This window comes from Ptychodera flava, chromosome 10, assembly GCF_041260155.1.
Source record: "Ptychodera flava strain L36383 chromosome 10, AS_Pfla_20210202, whole genome shotgun sequence".
In the NCBI taxonomy this organism is placed as follows: Eukaryota; Metazoa; Hemichordata; class Enteropneusta; family Ptychoderidae; genus Ptychodera; species Ptychodera flava.
Genome location: NC_091937.1, coordinates 17,978,905 through 18,001,503, shown reverse-complemented (window position 1 = coordinate 18,001,503; position 22,599 = coordinate 17,978,905). Strand labels below are relative to the sequence as shown.

The following is a 22,599-nucleotide window of genomic DNA, read 5'->3' as shown; positions in this document are numbered from 1 at the left end:
ACGAATCAATCATTGTTTATTTTTACAGGGCTTTTCATTCTGTAGGCCCTATTTATGTATATCAATGAGTTAAAATATACAATGAGTTAAAATACACAGAAAATAAATTACCATGTCAATTTCTTTGTACTGAGCAAAATGTTCATTCAAGATATAAAATAGACATCTTTCGATAGGAAGAATTTAAAGCATTAAATAACTTAAACAAGTAGTGTCTCTTAATCTAACTTCTCATTTTACTGATAACATAATTAATTAAAATAAAGTTGACGTCAATTTGAAAAATTAAAGAAAATTATTTTAATAGCCATCATATAGGATTTATGCACACGAGGAATCGCTCAAAATTAGGTAAAATATATTTTGGCAATGTTAGTAAAAACTTCCAATCTCTCTTTACGATATTTGTAAAACATTTCAAGTTTCAATTATTACATTTAATACAGTGTAGGCATTTTCTATACAATCTTTTAAAATTAGCCCTTTGCACAATGTAGATTGTATTAGACTTTGAATTTACCTTTCTTGGACCCGTTAAGTATTTAAGGTGAAGAAATAATTCATGTTCCAATTAGAAAAAGGAAGTGACATGGTTGACTTATTGGACAAATGCAAATAAGAATTTTTTATCGCTGTAAGATATATTTGAAAACATTCCCTGAACTAAAAACAAAAAATGATGTTACATAGTCATTACAATGTCAGCTTATCTCTTAAATCACTTTCGTAAATAGATTATCAGCACCAGGTTTGTATAGCACCTATGACCCATTTAGCATTTGGGTAAATTAGCTGTCTTATGCACAACTTCATTAAATGCACTTTTCGCGATCCCTGGGATCGCCTTTGTTTTAGTCTGAATGAGAATGATTGAGGTGTATAGCCTTTTGTTTTCCATTGAAATTGTAATCTGGTGGGTAAATTTTCTGATGAGAAAATCTGGTGCCAACACAGGCCTTTAAACTTGCGATATGTAACTTCCATGACCCTACTAAAATTTAGTTCTAATGATCTCCGTTGTTTTTTAACATTATATATAGTCATTTATACTATAGGTCAAAAAAGGGAAAAGTAAAGTGGTAGGAGGGGCACATTGCAGTTATGTAAAATGAGGAATCTTAAATGATTTTATGCATTGCCTACAAACACAAAAAGAACGTTAAATAATCAGATTGCTTGAATTAAATATCAATTTGCTGAATATATTTTTAAGAAATCTATTAACAGCAACGATTTTGTTCCCTCTTCTAAATTTTTATATTTATTCAAATTATGCACTGTCTCCCTATTAATAGTCATTTTGTTTGTCATTCTATACATTCAATACAGAGTGGAAACAAAAACTACTTGTTGTGTAGATTAAATATAATTTTAAGTGAAATGCAGTGGCAGCCACACTTGATTTAGGCAAATTAAGAATATCTCTCGGGCAATAAAATGTATTCAAAAATATTGCCTGGACAAAAAATAAGATAAATGCATACATTACTTGAACATAATGTCGCATTTTTCTCAATTCAATATGCATATTTCTTTTATCAGTGAATGTATTGCTCCCATTATCCGTTTATATCTATACAAATTAGGTAATGTTATACCTCTTAGATTGTATTGGACTTTTAGTATGTAATTCTAGGACCTCTCTAAAATACACAAAGAAAAATTAATTCTATTGCTGTCAGAAGTAGCTTATATAGTTATAAATCAGGGACATGCAAGGAAAGCGAAGTGTTGTGGCGGCCATATTGGATTTATGCAAATGAGGAATATTTCTATGACGACAAAATATTTTAATCAACATTGCCTGAACCACAAACAAGGCAAATAAGCCCAAAACCCGCATATATCATGTTTAGCCGAATATTAGTTTAGTGGCAACATTCTATCAGCACCTAGTTTGTAACCATAATCTTTTTACATATATGCAAATTAGGCATTGTTACATTTCTAGATTGTACAAGGCTTTTAGTATGTCATTGTAGGACTTCTCTGAAATACAAAGTGGATAAATAATTCTATTGCTGTCAGAAGTAGCATAAAATAGTTATTAATTGGGAAATATACAAAGAAAAGTGAAGGTTGTGGCGGCCATATTGGATTTATGCAAATTAGGAATATTTCTATGAAGATTATATATTTCCATCAACATTACCTAAACCAAAAACAAGAAAAATAAGCCAAAAACCTGCCTAACATATCATGTTTAGCCAATTATTTTAAGCAGAAACATTCTATCAGCACTAAGTTTGTACCCATAAACTTTTTACATCTATGCAAATTAGGCACTGTTACAATTCTAGATTGTACTAGGCTTTTAGTATGTTATTCTACGACTTGTCTAAAATACAATGTGAAAAAATTTTTCTATTGCTGTTAGTAGTAGCTTAAAAATAGTGATTAATTCGAGAAAAACTAAGAAAAGTGGAGTGTTGTGGCGGCCATATTGGATTTATGCAAATGAGGAATATTTCTATGACGACAAAATATTTTGAACAACATTGCCTAGACCAAAAAGGAGGCAAATAAGCCAAAAAACCTGTATCAAAATCATGTTTAGCCACATATTTTAAGTAGAAACCATCTATCAGCGACAATTTTATACACCATGAGCCCCCTTTACATTTATGCAAATTAGGCACTGTTGCACCCCTTAGATTTTATTATACTTTTAGTATGTATTTCTAGGACCTTTACAAAATGCATGGTGGAGAAATAATTTCTGTTGCAATTAGTCGTAGGTTGACCCCTATTTTGTCCATATTTTATTGTGATTTGAGTACATAAATGTTGAGAATTTTGTGGAGAAAGTAGCACGAAAATAAGTTTAAAGGAATAACTGTCAATCTTTAGATCTAGTAATGCCATCAATTACGGTAGAATCACAGTTTAGTTACACTAAAACTTACATGCAGATCGACTGAAGTTAGATTACAGGAAAGCAATCATATTCCGTCTAAGAGTCATTACAAGCCACTTTTGCATGGTGGTCTGTTCATGCTATAGTGTCATTGATATAGATTAAACAGAGTAAGTCATCTTTTTATTGTTTATTGATATTACACTCCTTCTTGTCAATATTGATAAGAAATGGCATAATCTGAACGTTTGAATAAATGTAATTTTAATCAGGGAAATTGTTTCACTTGTGGTACTAAGCTCTACGTTTCCGATGATCAGTTCAGCGTGTATTAGTCGATGTATTGAATGTATGTGATTGATATGCTGTATTTAAATCAAATTTTATGATTTGTCACAAAATTCCATTCACATATCCTTGTCTTTTAGAAAAGTATCCCAATTACTTTTTCTTATGTCAAACCACTGGCGACACAAAAGGCATGCTATTAACACGGAGATTTGCATGTCACTGGAACTGTGAACGATTGTAACGATAAAAATTCAAATGCAGAAAACTGTGGACTAAGGTTGAACGCTAATGCTAAATTAAGCAATAACACCCCCGCGCCCTGGACTAAGCTCGTATACATAAGATTTTGGTACAATTCGCAACATATGGCACGAGCAATCTAACACTGTGCTATATGGAGCGAATTGCACCCAATTCGAGTGTATTCCCGACTACGGCGTGGGTTATTGTTATCATATATCAAATCGTGTGCGTCTGTCATTTTATAAGGGTATTCTCCTCACTTTAAAGGGAAGGTGTCGTCGGAACTGCGCGTGTGCGACTTTCTTGTTTACAAACAATGTATCATGCATTATATCTAAATGCATCACGTCAGCATAGCTGCAACATTCACATTTTACGATACCCAGTGTTAACGAAGATGTTCCCTAGATACAGTGTTTACATCGGTCATAGGTGTCCATGGCAACTTTTGAGCAGAGTTCCGACGACACCCTTCCTTTGACCCAAATGCAGAACACGGTCATCTGAAAGCACTCTCGAGAACATGGCAAATTCAGCGTCCAAGACCGAGCATTTTATAAGTTGCATTACCTTGACACGCATATGTACGTTCCATGACATAACATTGCACTTTATTTGCACTAAAAACGAACACAAACTAATAACTTGTTAACTGCAGACACAAACAACGGGTCAAGAGTTCAAAGCAATAAAAAGTAACAGGTGTTTTCGTAAATTTCCATAAGAACAATACAGTCCTGACCATTTTGGTATACTAAAAAAATAGATTTGTCTAACTCTTTACCATACGCGCCAACTGTCGCAACATATTCTGAGGTGGCACAGTGATGTCATGCACGGTACTATTTTGATGGATAATTCGGACGTTAACTGAACATGAGACCTTGCAGTTTTGGAATAATCCAGAAGAAGCAAGACCTACTATCCTCTCTTTAGACATAACCCGGACTGGTATTCCTCCTTCGTATTATTGAAGAATGGAGATGTTATTAAGGCGTGGCTTTTATCATACAATAGATATGGATTAAAGATAAAATGGTACATAAATCATAAAGAGCAATACAAGTCTTGATCTTAAATTTACATATCACGATTAATTTTCAAACCTCACTGTGACAGTACGCAAACGCATCACGTGAAATGCTCATATAATTTCATTAAGTGTTCACTATCTTCATTATTTTCAATATAATGCAAATATATGCTTGTTTTCATCCAGATTTCGTAAACATCCTCGTAAAATGTTATTAGCGTCTCTATGCATACGATCTCTTTTGTTTTAGTTAATAATTTTGCTCGCACTATATATGACCACCTGGTGCACAAACCTTTGTGTGAGATAAGTGTGAGATAAAGTATTTCCGTACTTACAGTGAGACTAATCAATTTTAGTACGGCAAAAAAGCCGGACTTAGGACTATTGTTTGGATATGAACTCTTTTCTGTGTCTCAACGAGAGAGAGAGAGCGAGAGAGAGAGAGAGAAGAGAGAGAGAGGGGGGGACTTTACTGTGAATGTTGGTGCAATTCTTGGGTGTGAGAGGTACTTTATAGTAACCGTCAATCAATCGACAGTACCACTTCCGTAGGCTCCACCCTAGTGCAAGGAAAAAACAAAGCTTTCTTTCATGATTCACAGTTAACTTGGTTCAACTCTTATTTAACTATTGAATACTTTTTTATGTTGTTGTTCTCGATTCCTTAGTGTTTTTGGCAGCCATTTCACTTTTAGTTTCAAATCTTGCTACCAGATTAAGATCATGTCGCTGAGGCTCTTTCCACTGACTTTGTTCTCGCCATTCCAAACATTGCTGTACCTAGGCCGTTCCCTTTTCCTCGATGTAAATGCGCCAGGTCATTCAAGACTCACCATATCCGATACATATCAACAGATAGCGGAACCCCCCTCATTTGACAGGAAATGATCCTTGCGTCTTTGTTGCCAGGCTGCACATCTACGCATCTTGTTTCTTGCTTGTCTGTGTTGCCCTGCTTCGTATGTTATTCTTTATTGTTTGTTTGGTGATGTTTGACTCTGTAAACATATGACCGAGGTTCAGATGCCATTTTGACATCGGCTTGTTTCAGCTCTTCCACTTTACACAATGGGAGAGTTATTGCGAAAAAAATTAATTCCTCTAAACACTTTGGTCTCTTAAAAAATAACGTGCTCATTTATGCTTGCCAAACATATATAAAATACATTAAGAACATTTATCGGATTTATAATCACCTTTACGTTGATATATAGGCTTGATCACTCCCACTGTATCAAGTCTATCTTTATATATCTGTTGACGTTCACAGGCTTTTCAATGTAAACCATTCTCTTTGAACAGGTTTTCGTCGGCGGTTATAAATATATTTATGTCACAATTTTCGAAGGACTCAATGGTTCGGTCACTCTGGTTGCTCTTGGAGATCACAAAAAGAAAAATGACCCTCCAACCTTCTATTGAAAAAGAAAAAATCTGATCATATAGCTCCAACTACGTTATTGCCGATGAATTTTATGTCCTATGTCATTAAACGTGAAGAATTATAATCTGTGTCATACACTCGAATAAAAGATATTAAAAGACATTCGATGCCGTGGTTTTACTATCAGCGAAATAGTAAAATCACTGTAGGCAAAATTCGTTTTTTATAGTAACGCCTGATAGTAATTGTCAGTTGCCTATATGGTCTGAGACTCACCGTGACAGTCATTTTGCAGAATATAAACAGAATGCCTCTTCGCCATATCTACATCTCTCAGCATAAGCCCTGAGGTTGTAAATCGTTAAGGCAGCGTTAAAGTATTCAGATTGGTCCAAACAGGCATACAAACAAAAGAGTTATTTAGCCTGTGAACAACTATCATATTTACAATTCAGGGTAAAGGGGTTATTGATCGGCTTTCTTCTTCCTTGACCCGAAACGGCAAGATTAAGGATAGATATACAAAAAAAAACAATTTGAATCTAATCCTTAAATTCTGCATGAATGATTGTACAACAGCAGCCAGTATGAAGTATGCTGCATGCTTGATTCAATGTATTACGAGAAATCGAATTACCTTGGTTAGTTGGTTAAAAGGCTGTGTTTAAAACGACCTCATGGCCCCTGAAACGTTTTCCTGCTCTCAAAAGGAAGTAGAGGGAAACACAGACAGTTTAAAAATCAAACATGATTGCAATGTTTTAATGTAATCGAAAATAAATATCGTGGATTTGAGTTGCCTGAATACCGCATGTTCTCTTTGACTTTGGGAAAATGTTGAGCCAAAAGGTAAGATAGAATTATTCTGCTAATGAGATTATTGTCTTAAATTATTAGAATTCAAAACTCAACATCTAATTATGTTTCTTTATGGTCGAGTAAAAGAAAGAAAAACATTCTTTTCCCTCTGTCATTCATTGACTCATTTTACATGACACACATATATTTTTCATACACGCTAGACAATTGTTTCGATGAAAGCATACATTTATTTGTGTCAGGGTATTTCCATGTTCATCTATGAATCTTTTCATACTCAACATAAATATTGGACAAGTATTTAGGCAGACAAGGTAATGTTCATCGCATTTCATAGTTGTATAATTATACACAATTATATAAACAGAGAGAGAGAGAGAGAGAGAGAGAGAGAGAGAGAGAGAGAGAGAGAGAGAGAGAGAGAGAGATACGACTTTGTAAGGTTTTGGATATGACCACAGAAATAAACCTATTGATTGAAGCAGCAGAATAAACAAACCCTAATCGGTCCGCGGACTCATCAATCGGTGAAATTAGAGAAAGTACATTTCAGCACATAGTAACATTTAAATAATCCCTGGTATTTACCGTGCCGAATCCATGCAGAAGCAGAAGGTGATGATGTATCACGTGACTCGCCATAAGGGTCACTAGGAACACATAAATAGAGTTAGTCTTTTTAAGTTGCCACTTAACTCATACGCCTGGCAGTAGTAAAGCTCTGGAAGCGTACAATGTCAATGCATACATCCAGGCTAAGTGGACGGATTTCTCTTCAAGAAGCCACACCTGAAGTGCAGGAACTGGTAAACAAAGTAAGTTACACATGTATTAACTTTCTTGATACGATTGAATTGCAAAGTCCAAATGTGTAAATGAATCGACTGTGATAATATTTTACCATAGAATAAGGACAGCATTACCTCTCTGATAGGTTAACATTAATACTAGTTTGTTACCTTCAATACCTTTGTAGGTAGAATTCTTTTGGATTATAGCCATTTTGTTTTCAAACCACAAAAACTTGCTGCAATAAATTCATACGTTGCAAAACGCTTGTATCCACGTCGTCACTGATGGTGACATACAAATTACAGTTATTGATGTAATTGACATTTTTTCCGTCACTTCAACTATTCCCTAAGGTCGGACTCAAGTTGAAGAAAGGCTTGGGATGAAATTTGACGTTTATGAAGCATACTATACAATGGCCAGGTGATTCCGCGGGTGGGGACCAATACTTCAGTCAAGGTAATATGCTGGAAGTTTTTGTTGTGTAAGCAACTGTTATTTATTGCATTGAAGACAATGTTTGTTTTCATTTTCTATAATCCCAAGTCACGAAATCTTGACTGATGGAATCAGTTTGAAACTGTACATACTTCAATAAACAGACACTTTTGACACATAGTGAAGTCCATGTGTCATTCTTAGGGCGATACCACGGTATTGATCGTACGTGACGAGGTTGTTTGAACTCTTGTTCATATATTTTGTATGGTTTACACGAATTCTTTCGTACGTAGTCAGTCGTCATAAATCGATCCAGTTTCATCCTAGATCCAGTTTCATTCTATTAGCACACATTTGAGTAGAATTTTAAACATTGCCTTGAAAACCTCAAGCATATGATACCAGTATTTTAAGGTATTTTTTTTGCATATTTTGCATACATTTTAACTACCGTTCTGAAAACCTGATCTGAAAAATGGTAAAATATATTCGGTGACATGAACGGGCATTTTATGCACAGACTGACTTAAGTTTTTAGATGCTTTTAAATAAATTATGAGGCGCCAAAGCATGAAATCTCATTTGTTCTCATTCACAAGTGAATGACATCACACAGTCTGAACTTTTCGTGCGTCTGTACGCCCCGAATACATTCTCTATCTTTTGCTTACAAATAAAGAATAGATCTCAATAATTGTAGGAGTATTACACATTTTCCTTCAAACCCACCTTTTACGTGCACATAGGCGCTGAAACACCATACTATCTGCCGTGGTGCATCAATTCAATAGAACTTCATGTAATTTATGCAAATTTTCTGATTTAGGTATTTTTGCATGTTGTTCTTGATTGCTTGTTGCTGTAAATTAATGTCAATATGTCGGCACGCACCACGTACTCAGCAGTGATATAATATCATAAAAGCTACATATATTTTAGGAGACATAAAATACAAACTGTAAAACTTCGAGTAGGTATACGACATCTTTTCTCTCACATTATGCTGGATATAATTTGTTCATTCAAGAGTGGAATATTTCGCACAATATTAATAAAACAAGACAAGGACTTTGTGATAGTGTATGTTTCTTTACTGCAATTGTGAAGATCAGGTTGAAAAGGAAACATTAATAATTGCACGGATTAAAAAAATTATTAAAACACTGAACGAATAAAATATGAATAAATAGATAAATAATAGAATAAGTGATTAAAACGATTAACTAATGAATATGTAAAGAAAAAAGGAAACAATTTCGGCGTTGCCCATACGAATTTTGATATGTAAATTAAGTTCTGGCTATATCGAGAATGAAAACGTTTGCATGGGTATATCGTCTGGATGGCTTCCACCGTTGCAGATTGTAACTCAGCTAATTTGTACATGTATATGTTTATCCTTTAACTGGATATTATTCGCAGGTTTGCAATCATAATCAAACCACCTTTTCTAACAGGTTTACGTCGGAGGTGATAGATACATTCACCTTGGACTTTTCGAAGACCTTGATGGTTCAGTCAATCTCACTTCAGTAACAGACAACAGAAACAAAGATGACCCAATGTAAGGCTGACTCTGATGAAAGCTGCTGGTTCGTCACTGAAATTCCGTTCGTAGCAAGGAGATTTACATTGTGACGAACATATAAATGTAATAATGTTGTTCGGAATCTGTGACTGCGAATCTTAGAATAAGATGCGGTTATGCAAAGACAGGATTAACAGCGAACTTTTATGTTACTGTATTAGAAATTCTCACATTTGAGTAATATCGCTATTTTTGTGCTTACAAATACTGTATTTGGGAAGGCCAAATAAAAATGTGTGTTTCCGATAACATGCATCCAAAATTTAAGGCGGGTAGGTCGAATGTTTTTATAATTCTTACTGTTGGATGAGACCATAAACTACGGTCAAATTTCGAGAACTCACTAGAAATGTTTTTGAAAATACCAATACAAATATCTCAAGTCGGCGGTCTTTATAGGGTACGTCAGGTTATCGGAAAAGCATATTTTTATCTGACCTACAGTATATGTAGTTGGTGTGCACGTACAAAGACACCAAGCAGGCTTGCGTATTTAAGTGGACAACTGTAGTTATGGATATGATATTATTTTCTCAGTAACATTACATGAATTTAAGTTCATTCAATATTATCTGTAAACATGGTTACATGACATTGAACGCTGTGTAATTCATCTGCTTCGTGCTTAACTAATATAAAGGATTCCATTGGTGAAAATACACTTCTGTGTACACTTAGTGTAATAATAGTAGCATTTTGTCCATGATTTATTGTGATTTGAGTATATAAATATTGACAATTTTGTGGAGAAAATAGCACGAAAATAACGTTAAATGAATAACTGTTAATCTTTAGACCTAGCAATGCCATCTATATACTGTAGAATCATATTTTAGTTACACTAAAACATTACATGCAGATCGACTGAAGTTAGGTTACATACAGGATAGCAATCATATGCCTTCTAACAGTCATTACAAACCACTTTTGCCAGGAACAATATACGAACTTTCAGAAGACAAACGTGCAAAGTACTGAAGATCAATATGCACAGTCGACGAGATGCATTGTGGTCTGTTTATGCTGTAGTGTTATTGATAGAGATTCAACAGAGTAGCTTATCTTTTCATTGTTTATTGATAACATACTTCTAATCATCGTGTACATGTAACGGGGTTAAACCCCTTTATGGTTCTCGAGATTCGACATTCGAGTCCACAAAGGAGAGAACAAGACTGCTTTCAGTATTATTGACAGCCACAATGTTATCACTGTGTAGCATTAATTGCAAAATTCCACTTACAGTAAATGATAAAAGGAATCCTCCTATATGAAACTAAGATATACTAATCTACTAAAGCGTCTTGAAAATAGAGCGGTTTGAAATTTTGGTCAATTTGCATCGATTCAATTTTGGGAAATTAATCCAGGACTACTACAAAAGTAAAAGATTTGCTCTCTCCTGTCGGCTTCTAACATGCGAAGTGGTTAGTCATCCAATTGCATGTATGTACAGGCGAGCAAAAATTTCATGCATTACTGAAAGAAGTGTGATAAAATGCATTTATGTTTTCCGAAGTTTAATAAGTTTCTAATGTGGTATTTGTTTAGATATTACCCTCATTGTTGTGATATTGATTAGAAATGGTATAATCTGAACGTTGAATAAATGTAATTTTAATCGCGGGAAATTGTGTCACTCGTGGTATTAAGTTCTACGTTTCCGATGATCAGTTCAGCGTGTATTAATCTATATATAGAATGTATGTGTTGATATTCTTGCTGTATTTTATTCACATTTTATGATTGGCACAAAATTCCATTCACAATTCCTTGTCTTTTAGAAAAGTGTCGATTTTTTTCTTATGTCGAACCACTAGCGACACAAAAGGTATCCCATTAACACGGAGATTTGCATGTCACTGGAACTGTGAACAATTGCAATGATAAAAAAGTCCAAATGCAGAAAACTATGAACTAACGTTGGTGCAAAAATTGAGCAATAACATCCCCACCTCGCTGACTAGGCTTGTATACATGAGGTTTTGGTACAATCCACAAAATATGACTCGGACAAGAGCCAGCTAACACTGTGCTATGTGCAATTGCACCCAATTCGAGTGTATACCCAACTACGGCGGGAATTATTTTTATCATATAATATAAAAATCGTGTCAAAATGTGTTTCTGTCACTTTAAAGGGAAGATGTCGTCGGAATACGCATGCGCGACTTTCCTTTTTACAAACAATCTATCATCCATTATAGATGTATCTCATTAACATAGCCGCAACATTTAGGCTACATTTTACGATATTGAGTGTTAACGAAGATGTTCACTAGATACATTGTTTACATCGGTCGTTTGGGTCCATGGCGACATTTGAGCAGAGTTCCGACGTCACCCTCCCTCTAAACCCGATATGCACTGACATCTGGAAGAAATCTCGAAAACATTGCAAATTCAGCGTCCGAGACCGAGCATTTTATAAGTTTGGATTACCTTGACACGTACACATACGTTCCATGACATAACATTGCATTTTATTTGCACTAAAAGACGAACACAAACTAGTAAGCTTAACTTATTAACTGCAGACACAAAAACGGTTCAAGAGTTCAAAGCAATAAAAAGTAACAGGAGTTTTCAGAAATTTCCATAAGAACAATACAGTCCTGGCTGTTTTGGCATACTAAAAATAGATTTGTCTAACTCTTTACCATACGCGCCAACTGTCGCAACATATTCAGAGGTGGTAGAGTGATGTCACTCATGTACTATTTGGATGGATAATTCGGACGTTAACTGAACATGAAACCGTGCACTTTTTGGAATAATCCAAAAGAAGCGAAATCTACCATCCTCTATTTAGACATAACCCGGACTGGTATTCCTCCTTCGTATTATTAAAGAATGGGATGTTATTAAGGCGTGGATTTCATCAAACAATATATATTTATTAAGATAAAATGGCACATCAATCATAAAGATTAATACAGGTCTTGATCTTAAATTTACATATCACGATTAATATTCAAACCTCACTGTGACACAATGCAAACCCATCACGTGAAATGCTCACGTAACTTCATCAAGTTTGAGTACCTTCATTATTTTCAATGTAAAGCAAATATATTAATGTTTTAGTCGAGATTTCGTAAACATCCTCGTACAATGTTATTAGCGTCTCTGTGTATACTTAAATAATTAGATCATTGTGTTTTAGTTAATAATTATGCTTGTACTATATATGACCACCTGGTGCACAAACCTTTGTGTGAGATAGTGTGTGAGATAAACTATTTCCGTACTGACAGTGAGACTAATCAATTTAGAACGGCAAAAAAGCCAGGACTATTGTTTGGATATGAACTCTTTTCTGTTTACAGTATGTCATTTTCAATAAGACGGAGAAAGAATGAGAGAGAGAATGAGAGAGAGACAGACAGACGGAAAGACAGACGGACAGACAGACAGGCAGAGGACTTTGTCAGATTTTGGGTATGAGAGGTAGTTTATAGTAACCATCAATCAATCGACAGTACCACGTCCGTAGGCTCCACCGTAGTGCAAGGAAAATACAAAGCTTTCTTTCATGATCCACAGTTAACTTGGTTTAACTCTTATTTAACTATTAAATACTTTTTATGTTGTTGTTCTCAATTCTTTAGTGTTGGCAGCCATTTCACTTTTAGTTTCAAATTTTTGCTACAAGATTAAGGTCATGTCGCTGAGGCTCTTCCGTTGACATCGTTCTCGCCATTCCCACCACTACTGTACCTAGGCTGTTCCCGTTTCATCGAAATGGAAACCTTAATTCCCCTACATATTTTGATCTCTTAAAACTAACGTGCCCATTAATATTTCCCAAACATTACAAAATAAATTCAGAACGTTTATCGGATTATAATCACAGTTTGAATTATACATAGACTTGATCATTCCCACTGTAGTGAACGTATCTATATATAGCTGCTGACGGTTACAGGCTTTTCAATGTAAACTATTCTCTTTTTAACAGGTTTTCGTCGGCGTTGATAGATACATTCATGTCCGAATTTCCGAAGAGCTCGATGGCTCGATCACTCAGCTATGCTCTTAGAGACCACAAAAAGAAAAATGACCCTCCGACCTTCTTTTAAAAAAGAACAATTCTGATCATATAGCGTCAACTACGTTCTCGCCGATGATTTTCACACTCTATGTCATTAAACGTAAAGAATTATAATCTGTTTCCCACACTCGAATAAATTCTCTAAGTTCACTAAACAACAAGAGACTAGCCAATCCACATGTGTAAGGTTATATGGTAGCGATTATGAGCATGATGGAATAACATCACCTGAGCAATATCAGAGACAACATGTCTTCAGTGAATTAGAAATCGACAAATTCATTATGTTCTGTTTGTTTTATTAGATTACTCATTATTCTTTAGGTTTCCAGCTGTTGATGATCCAGATGTATTCAATCTCATGACAGCCATAAACACTTTATATTTGTGTCCAAAAATAAGATAATGGCATCAATAATGGCAACTAAGTAAGCTAAATTTCGAAAATTGTCTGAAACTGTGCCCCATGAATCTGTAGCTCAAGAATAAGACATGCATATTCAAATCCTCGAACACAAGAATTTAAATTGTTGGTCAGTTCATATACTTTCAAGTTAGGCGCACTAATCCAAGGCCTAATTGAGAAGATTTTCCCTCTTCTATCAGCATCTATTACGCTTACTGTTTGAAAGTTAATCGCAGATGCCTACAGCTGAACAAAACATTCACGGCCGAAACAAGTTTGATAAAAAAATTAACAATAATGCGTTTATTTTGTAACGGTAATTGTCATGTTTTTCACTCATTTCTATGAATATTGATTTTAATGATATAAACAAAATTATCAATACATGTTATTTTAATAAATAAAACTTTTGATATTTCACCTTTGCTGCTCCTGAATGCTCTATCATTGACACTGCTGTGGTCAGGGTATGTTTGTCTGCATGTAGCATATGCATGTTTGATATTTTTGGTGTATTTACGGTAGAATTGACCTCGGAAACACTTATTCGGACTCTCTTATTCGTAAAATTTGTTTTTAATCTACCGCTTTAGGGGCTTATTTTGAAACTTTTGGGGTAGACAAAATTTCAAGCGAGGGTCTGTAAAATTCGAAAATTAATTTTGCGCCCTAGAGTTAATAAATGACGGCGGCCATTTTGTATTTCAAATATCGGTAAATAATTTAAGGCAGCTTGTTTTCGTAACACTAACACTTGAGAGGTGGCCCACCTATTTTATTCGTTAATTTTGAAAAATTATGGTTGAAAGCCTCGCTGAGAAAAGGCAAGTTCATGTTTAAGTCGCTCAAATTCGAGGTACGCACTACTTTTAGTTCATGTTGTGACTTGTGTTTGACCTTACTGCATTTATAACCTGATGTCAATATAATAATGAAGAATCTCGTAACTTTCCTATTTGTTTTTACCTGTGTTTCGCTTCTGTTTCAATGATTTGGGTTAAAATGCCATATTTAACCGAAAGCCATTATGTTCATCCCATTATATCAATTTGAAACATGTTCTATCCCTAGATGATGTGACACAGTTAATTGTTATTGGGATTTGATATGTGATTTTATTCCACTGACGAAACCACATCGTCTGGCCCTGCTTTAAATATACGGCCATTAAAATATTATACCTATCCATAATATATTATTATTTCACGCGTCCAGGGTATCTTAAGGACATATTCGATGTCGTGGTTTTACTATCAGCGAAAATGGTAAAATCCAGGTAGGCAAAGTCGTGGGTTAACGTAACCTCTGGTAGGTCATGCGACCTGTGACTCACCGTGAAAGTCGGTTTGCAGAACATAAACAGAATGCCTCTTTTCAATTTCTACATATCACTCAGCATAAGCCCAAAGGTTATAAAATCGTTAAGGCAGCTTTAAAGTATCCAGATTTGTTCAAACAGCTCTCAAACAAAAGAGTTTTAGTTAAGTCTGTGGACAACTATCATATGTTGTGCATTTCAGGGTAAAGGGATCATTGATCGCTTTTGTCTTTCTAGAACCGAAACGGCAAGATAAAGGATAATTACAGAAAAAAAACACTTTGAAGCTATCGATTCTTAAGTTATGTAAAAATGATTGTACAACAGCAGTGAGGTGCTCCATGCTTCAACATATTGCGAGAAATCGATTTACATGGTAGGTTGGTTAAAAGGCTGTGTTAAAGCGACCTCATGGCCGCCAAAGCTTTTCCGGTTCTCAAAAGAAAATAGAGAAAAACACAGACAGTTTTAAAAACACACATGATTACAATGATTTTACTGAATCGAAAAAAGCTATCGTTGATTTGAGTTGCCGAATACGATGTTCTATTTGACTTTGGAAAAATGTTGAGCCCAAAAGGAAGCAAGAATTATTACGCTAATGAGATTATTGTCTTAAACATTAGAATTCAAAACTCAAAATCTAATTGCGTTTCCTCACGGTAGAGTAAAGAAAGGAAACATTCCCTTCTCTCTGCCATTCAATGACACTTGTTACATGAAACACATAATTATATTTTTCATACACGCTATACAATTGTTTCCACGAAAGCACAGGCTTGATAGTGTCAGGGTATTTCCATGTACAAATGGAGGTGTTTCCTCACATAAATTTGGGTCAAGTATGTTGGCATACAAGGTAACAATATGTTCATAGCATATTATGAGTTGTCAACAAACACAGGTGAGAGAGAGAGAGAGAGAGAGAGAGAGTCTTGTGTATGACCACATCAATTAATTCATTTATTTACTTGTAAGGCAACAGAAACCATTCTTTTCGTCTCAGTCAACAGATCCTATTAAGGTACGCGGACTCATCAATCGGTGAAATTAGAGAAACTACATGTCGGCACGTATTTTAAAAAATCCCTGGTATTAATCATACCAAATCCATGATAACCAATCAGCAGATGGTGATGTGTCACGTGAGTCGGCATAAGGGTCATCTAGGAACACACAAATATAGGGTGAGGCGTTTCAAGTTGCCATTTCACTCATACACCAGGCAGTAGTAAAGATTAGGAAGCGTACAATGGCAACGCGTAGACATATGCAACGCGAATGGTCACCTTTGCAAGAATCCACACCTGGAATGCAGGAACTGGTAAACAAAGTAAGTTTAAATATTTTAACTTTCTTGATAAGATGGAAATGCAAAGTCCAAGTGAGTAAACGAATCCGCCGTATAATATTTTTTTCATAGAAAAAAAGGACAACATCACCTCTCTGAAAGAATTACTCTAACTATTTTGTTACCCGCCACTTTATCCAACTCCCTCAGGTCCGGACTCAAGTTGAAGAAAGCCTTCGGATGAAATTTGACGTTTATGAAGCGGTATATTACTCTACCCAGGTCATCGGAGGGTCTACTACTTTCGTAAAGGTAATCAGCTTAAACTTCTGTTGTGTAAACACCTGTTATTTATTCTTGAAAGGGCGGGAACCATGGTTTGTTTTCACTTTCTATCATCCCAAGCCAGGAGATCTAGGACTGATGGAAGTCAGTTTGAAAGTGTACATACTTAAACAGACAGACTTGACCCGTGCTGATATATTATTACATATTGTTTGGTTTACACGACTTCTTTCATACGCATGGATACATTCAGTTATCATAAAATCGATCATGTCTCATTCTCATAACGGTAGTTATGAAATATTATTTTATTTTCTCGGTAATATATATGACTTTAAGTTCAATCAACATTATAATTACACGGGTGACATGACTTAAATTGAACGCTGTGTAATTCTTCTGCTTCGCGCTTCATTTATATATGATTTATAGTTATTTGAATACATTAATGTTCAGGGTTTTGAGGAGAAAAGAGCACGAAAATAACTCTTTTCATATTTAATCATATTAATACATGCAAATCGACTGAAGTTATATTACTTACAGAATAGTAATTCATATGCCTATCAATGGTCATTACAGCCACTTTTGCCAACAACAACATAAGAATTTTCAGATGACAAACGTTTCTTCTGTACTGAAGATCACAAGTACAATTGACGAGACGCATTGTGGTCTGTTTATGCCGCAATGTTATTGACAGAGATTGAACAGAGTAACTCATCTTTTTATTGTTTACTGATAATATGCTCCTATTCATTGTGTACATGTAACCCCTTGATGGTCCTCAAGATTACACATTCGTGTCCACAAAGGAGAGAACAAGACTGCTTTCAGTATTATTGATGCCACAATTTTAACATTGTGTAGCCTTAATCGCAAAATTCCACTTCGTAAATGATAAAATGAATCTCTAGCTCCTATATCAAACTAAGATATATAGTAATCTACTAAAACGTATATGAAATAGAGAGGTTTTAAATCTTATTTAATTTGCATCAATTCAATTTTTGGGAAATTAATCCAAGGACTGATACAGAAAAAAAGTTTTGCCTTCTTTCCTGTCGGCTTCTAACATGTAAAGTTGTTAGTCATTCAATCGCATATATGTACAGGCGAGCAAAATTTCACACATTCCGGAAACAAGTGTGATAAAATGTAATTAATGTTTTAAAAGTTTAATGCGTTTATATGTGTCTTTTCTTTGCATGTTACACACATTGTTGTGAATATTGATTAGAAATGGCATAATCTGAACGTTTGAATAAATGTAATTTTAATCTGGGAAATTGTTTCACTTGTGGTACTAAGCTCTACGTTTCCGATGATCAGTTCAGCGTGTATTAGTCTATGTATAGAATGTATTGTGTTTGATGTTAATGCTATATTTAATTCACATTTTATGATTGTCACAAATTGCATTCACATTCATTTGTCTTTGAACACCAAACCCTGTACAATACATAGAGGTGGACACTACTTTTTCAACAAAATAGCTATTAATTTTCATCCCATGAAAACTGAGTCAGCTGATATATTAGAGAAAGCTAAAACAAGGAATAAGATTATATCTTACTACCATGCGCCATTCTGATTGGACGAGAGCTCATTCCACCGATACTAAAATTTAGCGAGAACACCCCCGCCACTGGCTAGGCGTGTATACATGATATTTTGGTACAATTCGCAACATATAGCGATAGGCGAGTGCTATATTGTACCAAATTCGAGCGAATACCCGATTGCGGCGGGGATGATTGTCCTTGTATAATATCAAATTGTTTGTCTCTGCCGTTTTATTGGGGTATTCTCGTCACTTTAAGGGAGGGTGTCGTCGGAACTGCACGTGTGCGACAAACAGTATATTTTATGCATGATATCTAGATGCATTATGTCAATATAGCTGCAACATATAAATTTTACGATATTCATTATTAACAAACATGTTCCCTATTCAGTGTCTACATCGGTCGTAGGGGTCCATGGCAACCTATGAGCAAAGTTCCGACGACACCCTCGGCCCTCCTCGGCCCTCCATTTCAGCCAAAAATGCATAAATTGAACGTCTGAGAGAGATCTCGCGAACGTTGGAAATTCGATGCCCGCGACCGAGCTTTTCATAAGTTGGGATTACCTCGAGACCGTGTACTTTTGGAATAATCAAGAAGTAGCATGACCTACTATCCTCTATTTAGACATAACCCGGTCTGCGATTCCTCCCTCGTATTATTGAAGGAAAAAAATTAAGAAAAAGACCAAAAGATGGTAGATCATACTGGGTGATCCCAAACTTTCTGTTATTGTGAATTTCCTACTTCTTATTGGTAAAAGGTACAACTGTATCTGTCGTAGTAAAAAGGAACTACCCAGCTTTATAGCATACAAAAGATTTGTTACCTTTGTACAAAAAATTTGTTTCACATGCCTTTAGAAAGAGAAAATGTAAAATAAGAAGTGGGGAATTTACAGTTCTAATATCCATAATGGAAATGTATGATTAATGTTCAATACTTAATTGGTTTCTGTAATGTAAAAAAAAAATTCTCAGATTTAATAAAACACGTATTAAAATATAATGAAAGCTGAAACACAAACACTTCATTAAGTGTTGACTAACTTCAGTATTTTTAAAGTTTTAATATAATTCAAAAATATTCTTCTTTACGTCCAGACTTCATAAATATTCTCGTGAAAACGTTATCAGCGTCTTTGTACATTTGTCGCAAATATGGTTTGTATTTATATATACTTATATAATTGAGATCTCGTTTTAATTACTAGTGATAATTTTGCTGGTGCCTCTATATGACTACCTGTTGCATAAAAATTTGTGTGAGATAAACTATTTCCATACTAACAATGAGACAAATCTATTTTTAGTAAGGCACAAAAGCCAGGACTATTGTTCCATGTGTAAATTTTAAAAATGTTACTTTTTTGGATTTGAACTCTTGACCCATTTTCTGTGTCTTCAGCATGTCATTTTCAGAGAGAGAGAGAGAGAGAGAGAGAGAGAGAGAGAGAGAGAGAGAGAGAGAGAGAGACTAGTTTATAGAAACCATCAAGCGATCGCCGGTACCACGTACGAAGCTCAACATAGTGAAAGGAAAACTCAAAGCTGCCTTTCAAGATCTACAGTTAACTTGTTTCAACTACTAAATACTTTTTACATTGTTGTTCTCAATTCCTTAGTATTTGGCAGCCATTACATTTTTTTCTTCAAGTCTTTGCTTCCAGATTAAAAATCATGTCGCTGAGGCTCTTCAACTGACTTTGCTGTACCTAGTTTCCCATTCCCCCGATGTGTATGCGCCAGGTCATTCGAGTCTCACCATATCCGATGCATATGAACAGATAGCGGACCCCTCGTTTTACAGGACTTGCTCCTTGCGTCTTTGTTCACAAGCTGCATATCCACGCATCTTCTTTCTTCCTTGTCTCTGTTGCTTTGCTTTGTATATTATTATGTATTGTTTGGTTTGTGAATTTTGGCTTTGTAAACATACGACCGTGGTTCAGGCTGTCGCCAGTATGACATGGCATCGCTGGTTTCAGCTCTTCCACTTATATAATGGGAGAATTATTGCGGACAACCTTAATTACCTCTACACATTTTGGCCTGTTAAAACTAACCTACCAATTAATATTTCCCAAACATTTACAACATATAGATTTAGAACATTGTATCGAATTTACAATTACCTTTGCATTTGACATATATACTTGATTGCTCACTGTCGCAAAATATAACCTGAACTGCTTTCCCCATGTAGAATGATCGTATTCTGTAAATTCAGATTTCACAGGCCTTTTTAATGTAAACAATTTTCTTAACAGGTTTACGTCGGCGATGACAGATACATTCATGTCCGAATTTTCGAAGAGCTTGATGGTTCGGTCACTCTGGTTGCTGTTGAAGACCACAAGAAGAAAGACGACCCTCTGACTTTCTTCGGACCAAATTTATGATCATATCCATCCCACCTACGTTCTCTCCCATGAATTTTACACTGTATATAATTAAACATAAACTGAACAATAGTAATCTGTGCCATACACTCGAATAAAATTCTCCTTGTTCACTAACACAACAAGCGACTGACTAATCCACATGTGTAAGGTTATATGATAGCGATTATAATGCACAACAGAAAACATGAGGCATGATGGAATAACATTACCTGAGCAATATCAGAGATAATATGTCTTCAGTGAAATAGATATCGACAAGTACTTCAAAAATCATGATGTTCTTTTTGTTTTATCAGATTACTGATTGCAGTTTCAGAATAAATGTACTTTAGGTTACGTATTGATGTACCTATCGATGATCCAGATGTATTTAATCTCCTGACGGTCCTAAGCATTTTATATTTCTGTCCAAAAATAAGAAATAAGGCTAGTTAAGTTTTCGTGGGGCAACTAAGTATCCTAAATTTCGGAAATTGGCCGAACCGTACCTCATGAATCTCTAGTTCAAGTATTAGAATTATATATTTACTTCGAAAAAGTCGAATAAGAAAGCCTGAATTTTTAGTCATGTCACATATTTTCAAGTTTAGCGTATTAATCAAGGTACTAATGGAGAAGATTGTACCTTTCCTATCAGCTTCTATTACGCCTACTGTTGGCAGGACAATTGCAGATGCCTACAGTTTAGCAAACAAATTCAATGAAAAATTTAACATGGATAATAATGCATGTTGCATGCGTTTATTTCACAACGGCCATTGTCATGTTTCACTCATTATTATGAGTATTAATTTAAATGACATAAACCAAATTATGAATAAATGTCATTTAATCGGCAAAGTTTTTGTTATTTCACCTTTGTTGCTCCTAGGTGCTCTATCTTGGCACCCTAGGTTATCAAAACTGTGATCTGAGTATTTTTACTGTATGTAGCATGTGAGTGTTTGATACTCTTGTCGTATTTAAAGTAGAATTGACCTCGGTCACAGTTATTCGAACTGTCTAATTTGTACAACACGTGTCTAGCCTACCGCTTGTAATGGCCCATTTTGAAGCTCTTAGAGTAGGCAAAGTTTTCACTAAGCGTCTTATTTTAGTGAAAATCGAAAGTTTAATTTTACGCCATAGAATTATCACAGGAATGGCCAATTTTGAAGTTAAAATACCGGTAAAAGATGGCCTGTGTCGTACTACAAACATTTGCAAGGTGACCCCCATTTTATCATTAATTTTTGAATGTATGGTTAAAAATTTCCTTTTGCAAAGTTTAACTATAGATTTCAGTCGCTAAAGTCCGAGGCGGGCACTGCTTTAACTTCATGTTCTGACTTGTCTTTGACCTTACTTCATTTATAACCTGATCTTCGTGCTTTTCAAAATTCACACACAATCTGTAATTACGGAGAATTTTGTAGCTTTCCTATTTGTTTGACCCGTGACGTTCTGTTTCTATGATTTGGGTTAAGATATCATAAATAAGTGAAAGACATCGTATTCATCCCATTATGTCAACTTGAAACTCGATGAGACAAAGTTTGACAGGTTCCTTTTCCTAGATGACGTGACACTGTTAGTTGTCATTGAGATTTGATAAGTGACTTTTCCATTGAAGAAAAAAGAACGTCTGGCCTAGCTATTACATACGGCCTTATTGTCCCTACCAGTATTTTTGTGTCGCTAAGAAAATAACAAATAATCCATGAAAATGTTTGGAAAATCCATATACTGCTCAAGAATATAATAAATAAATAATAAATGAAAAATTTATAAAGCGCCATATATCCAAAAAGACTGCTCATAGGCGCTTTACAAACACCAAACC

At 35.1% G+C, this 22,599-nt stretch overlaps 2 protein-coding genes across 2 annotated transcripts in view; both read left to right on the top strand.

The window, feature by feature from the left end:
• LOC139142158 (biotin--protein ligase-like) overlaps positions 1–22,599 on the top strand; it is a 635,662-nt gene that overhangs the window by 315,913 nt on the left and 297,150 nt on the right. The gene's annotated exons all lie outside the window — the stretch shown is intronic.
• Positions 16,447–21,616, top strand: LOC139142149 (cystatin-A-like). The gene is made up of 3 exons (XM_070711997.1): positions 16,447–16,562; positions 16,731–16,832; positions 20,643–21,616. The coding sequence occupies exons 1-3, from the start codon at positions 16,482–16,484 to the stop codon at positions 20,772–20,774; spliced, it is 315 nt and encodes a 104-aa protein (XP_070568098.1). The 5' UTR covers positions 16,447–16,481; the 3' UTR covers positions 20,775–21,616.

What these genes read in the sequence shown, in the direction of transcription:
- LOC139142149 (XM_070711997.1), top strand. Translation starts at nt 16,482, where the DNA reads ATGGCAACGCGTAGACATATGCAACGCGAATGGTCACCTTTGCAAGAA. An exon ending in TGCAGGAACTGGTAAACAAA is followed by an intron (nt 16,563 to 16,730) that starts GTAAGTTTAAAT and finishes CAACTCCCTCAG; the next exon opens with GTCCGGACTCAAGTTGAAGA. An exon ending in GGTCTACTACTTTCGTAAAG is followed by an intron (nt 16,833 to 20,642) that starts GTAATCAGCTTA and finishes TTTTCTTAACAG; the next exon opens with GTTTACGTCGGCGATGACAG.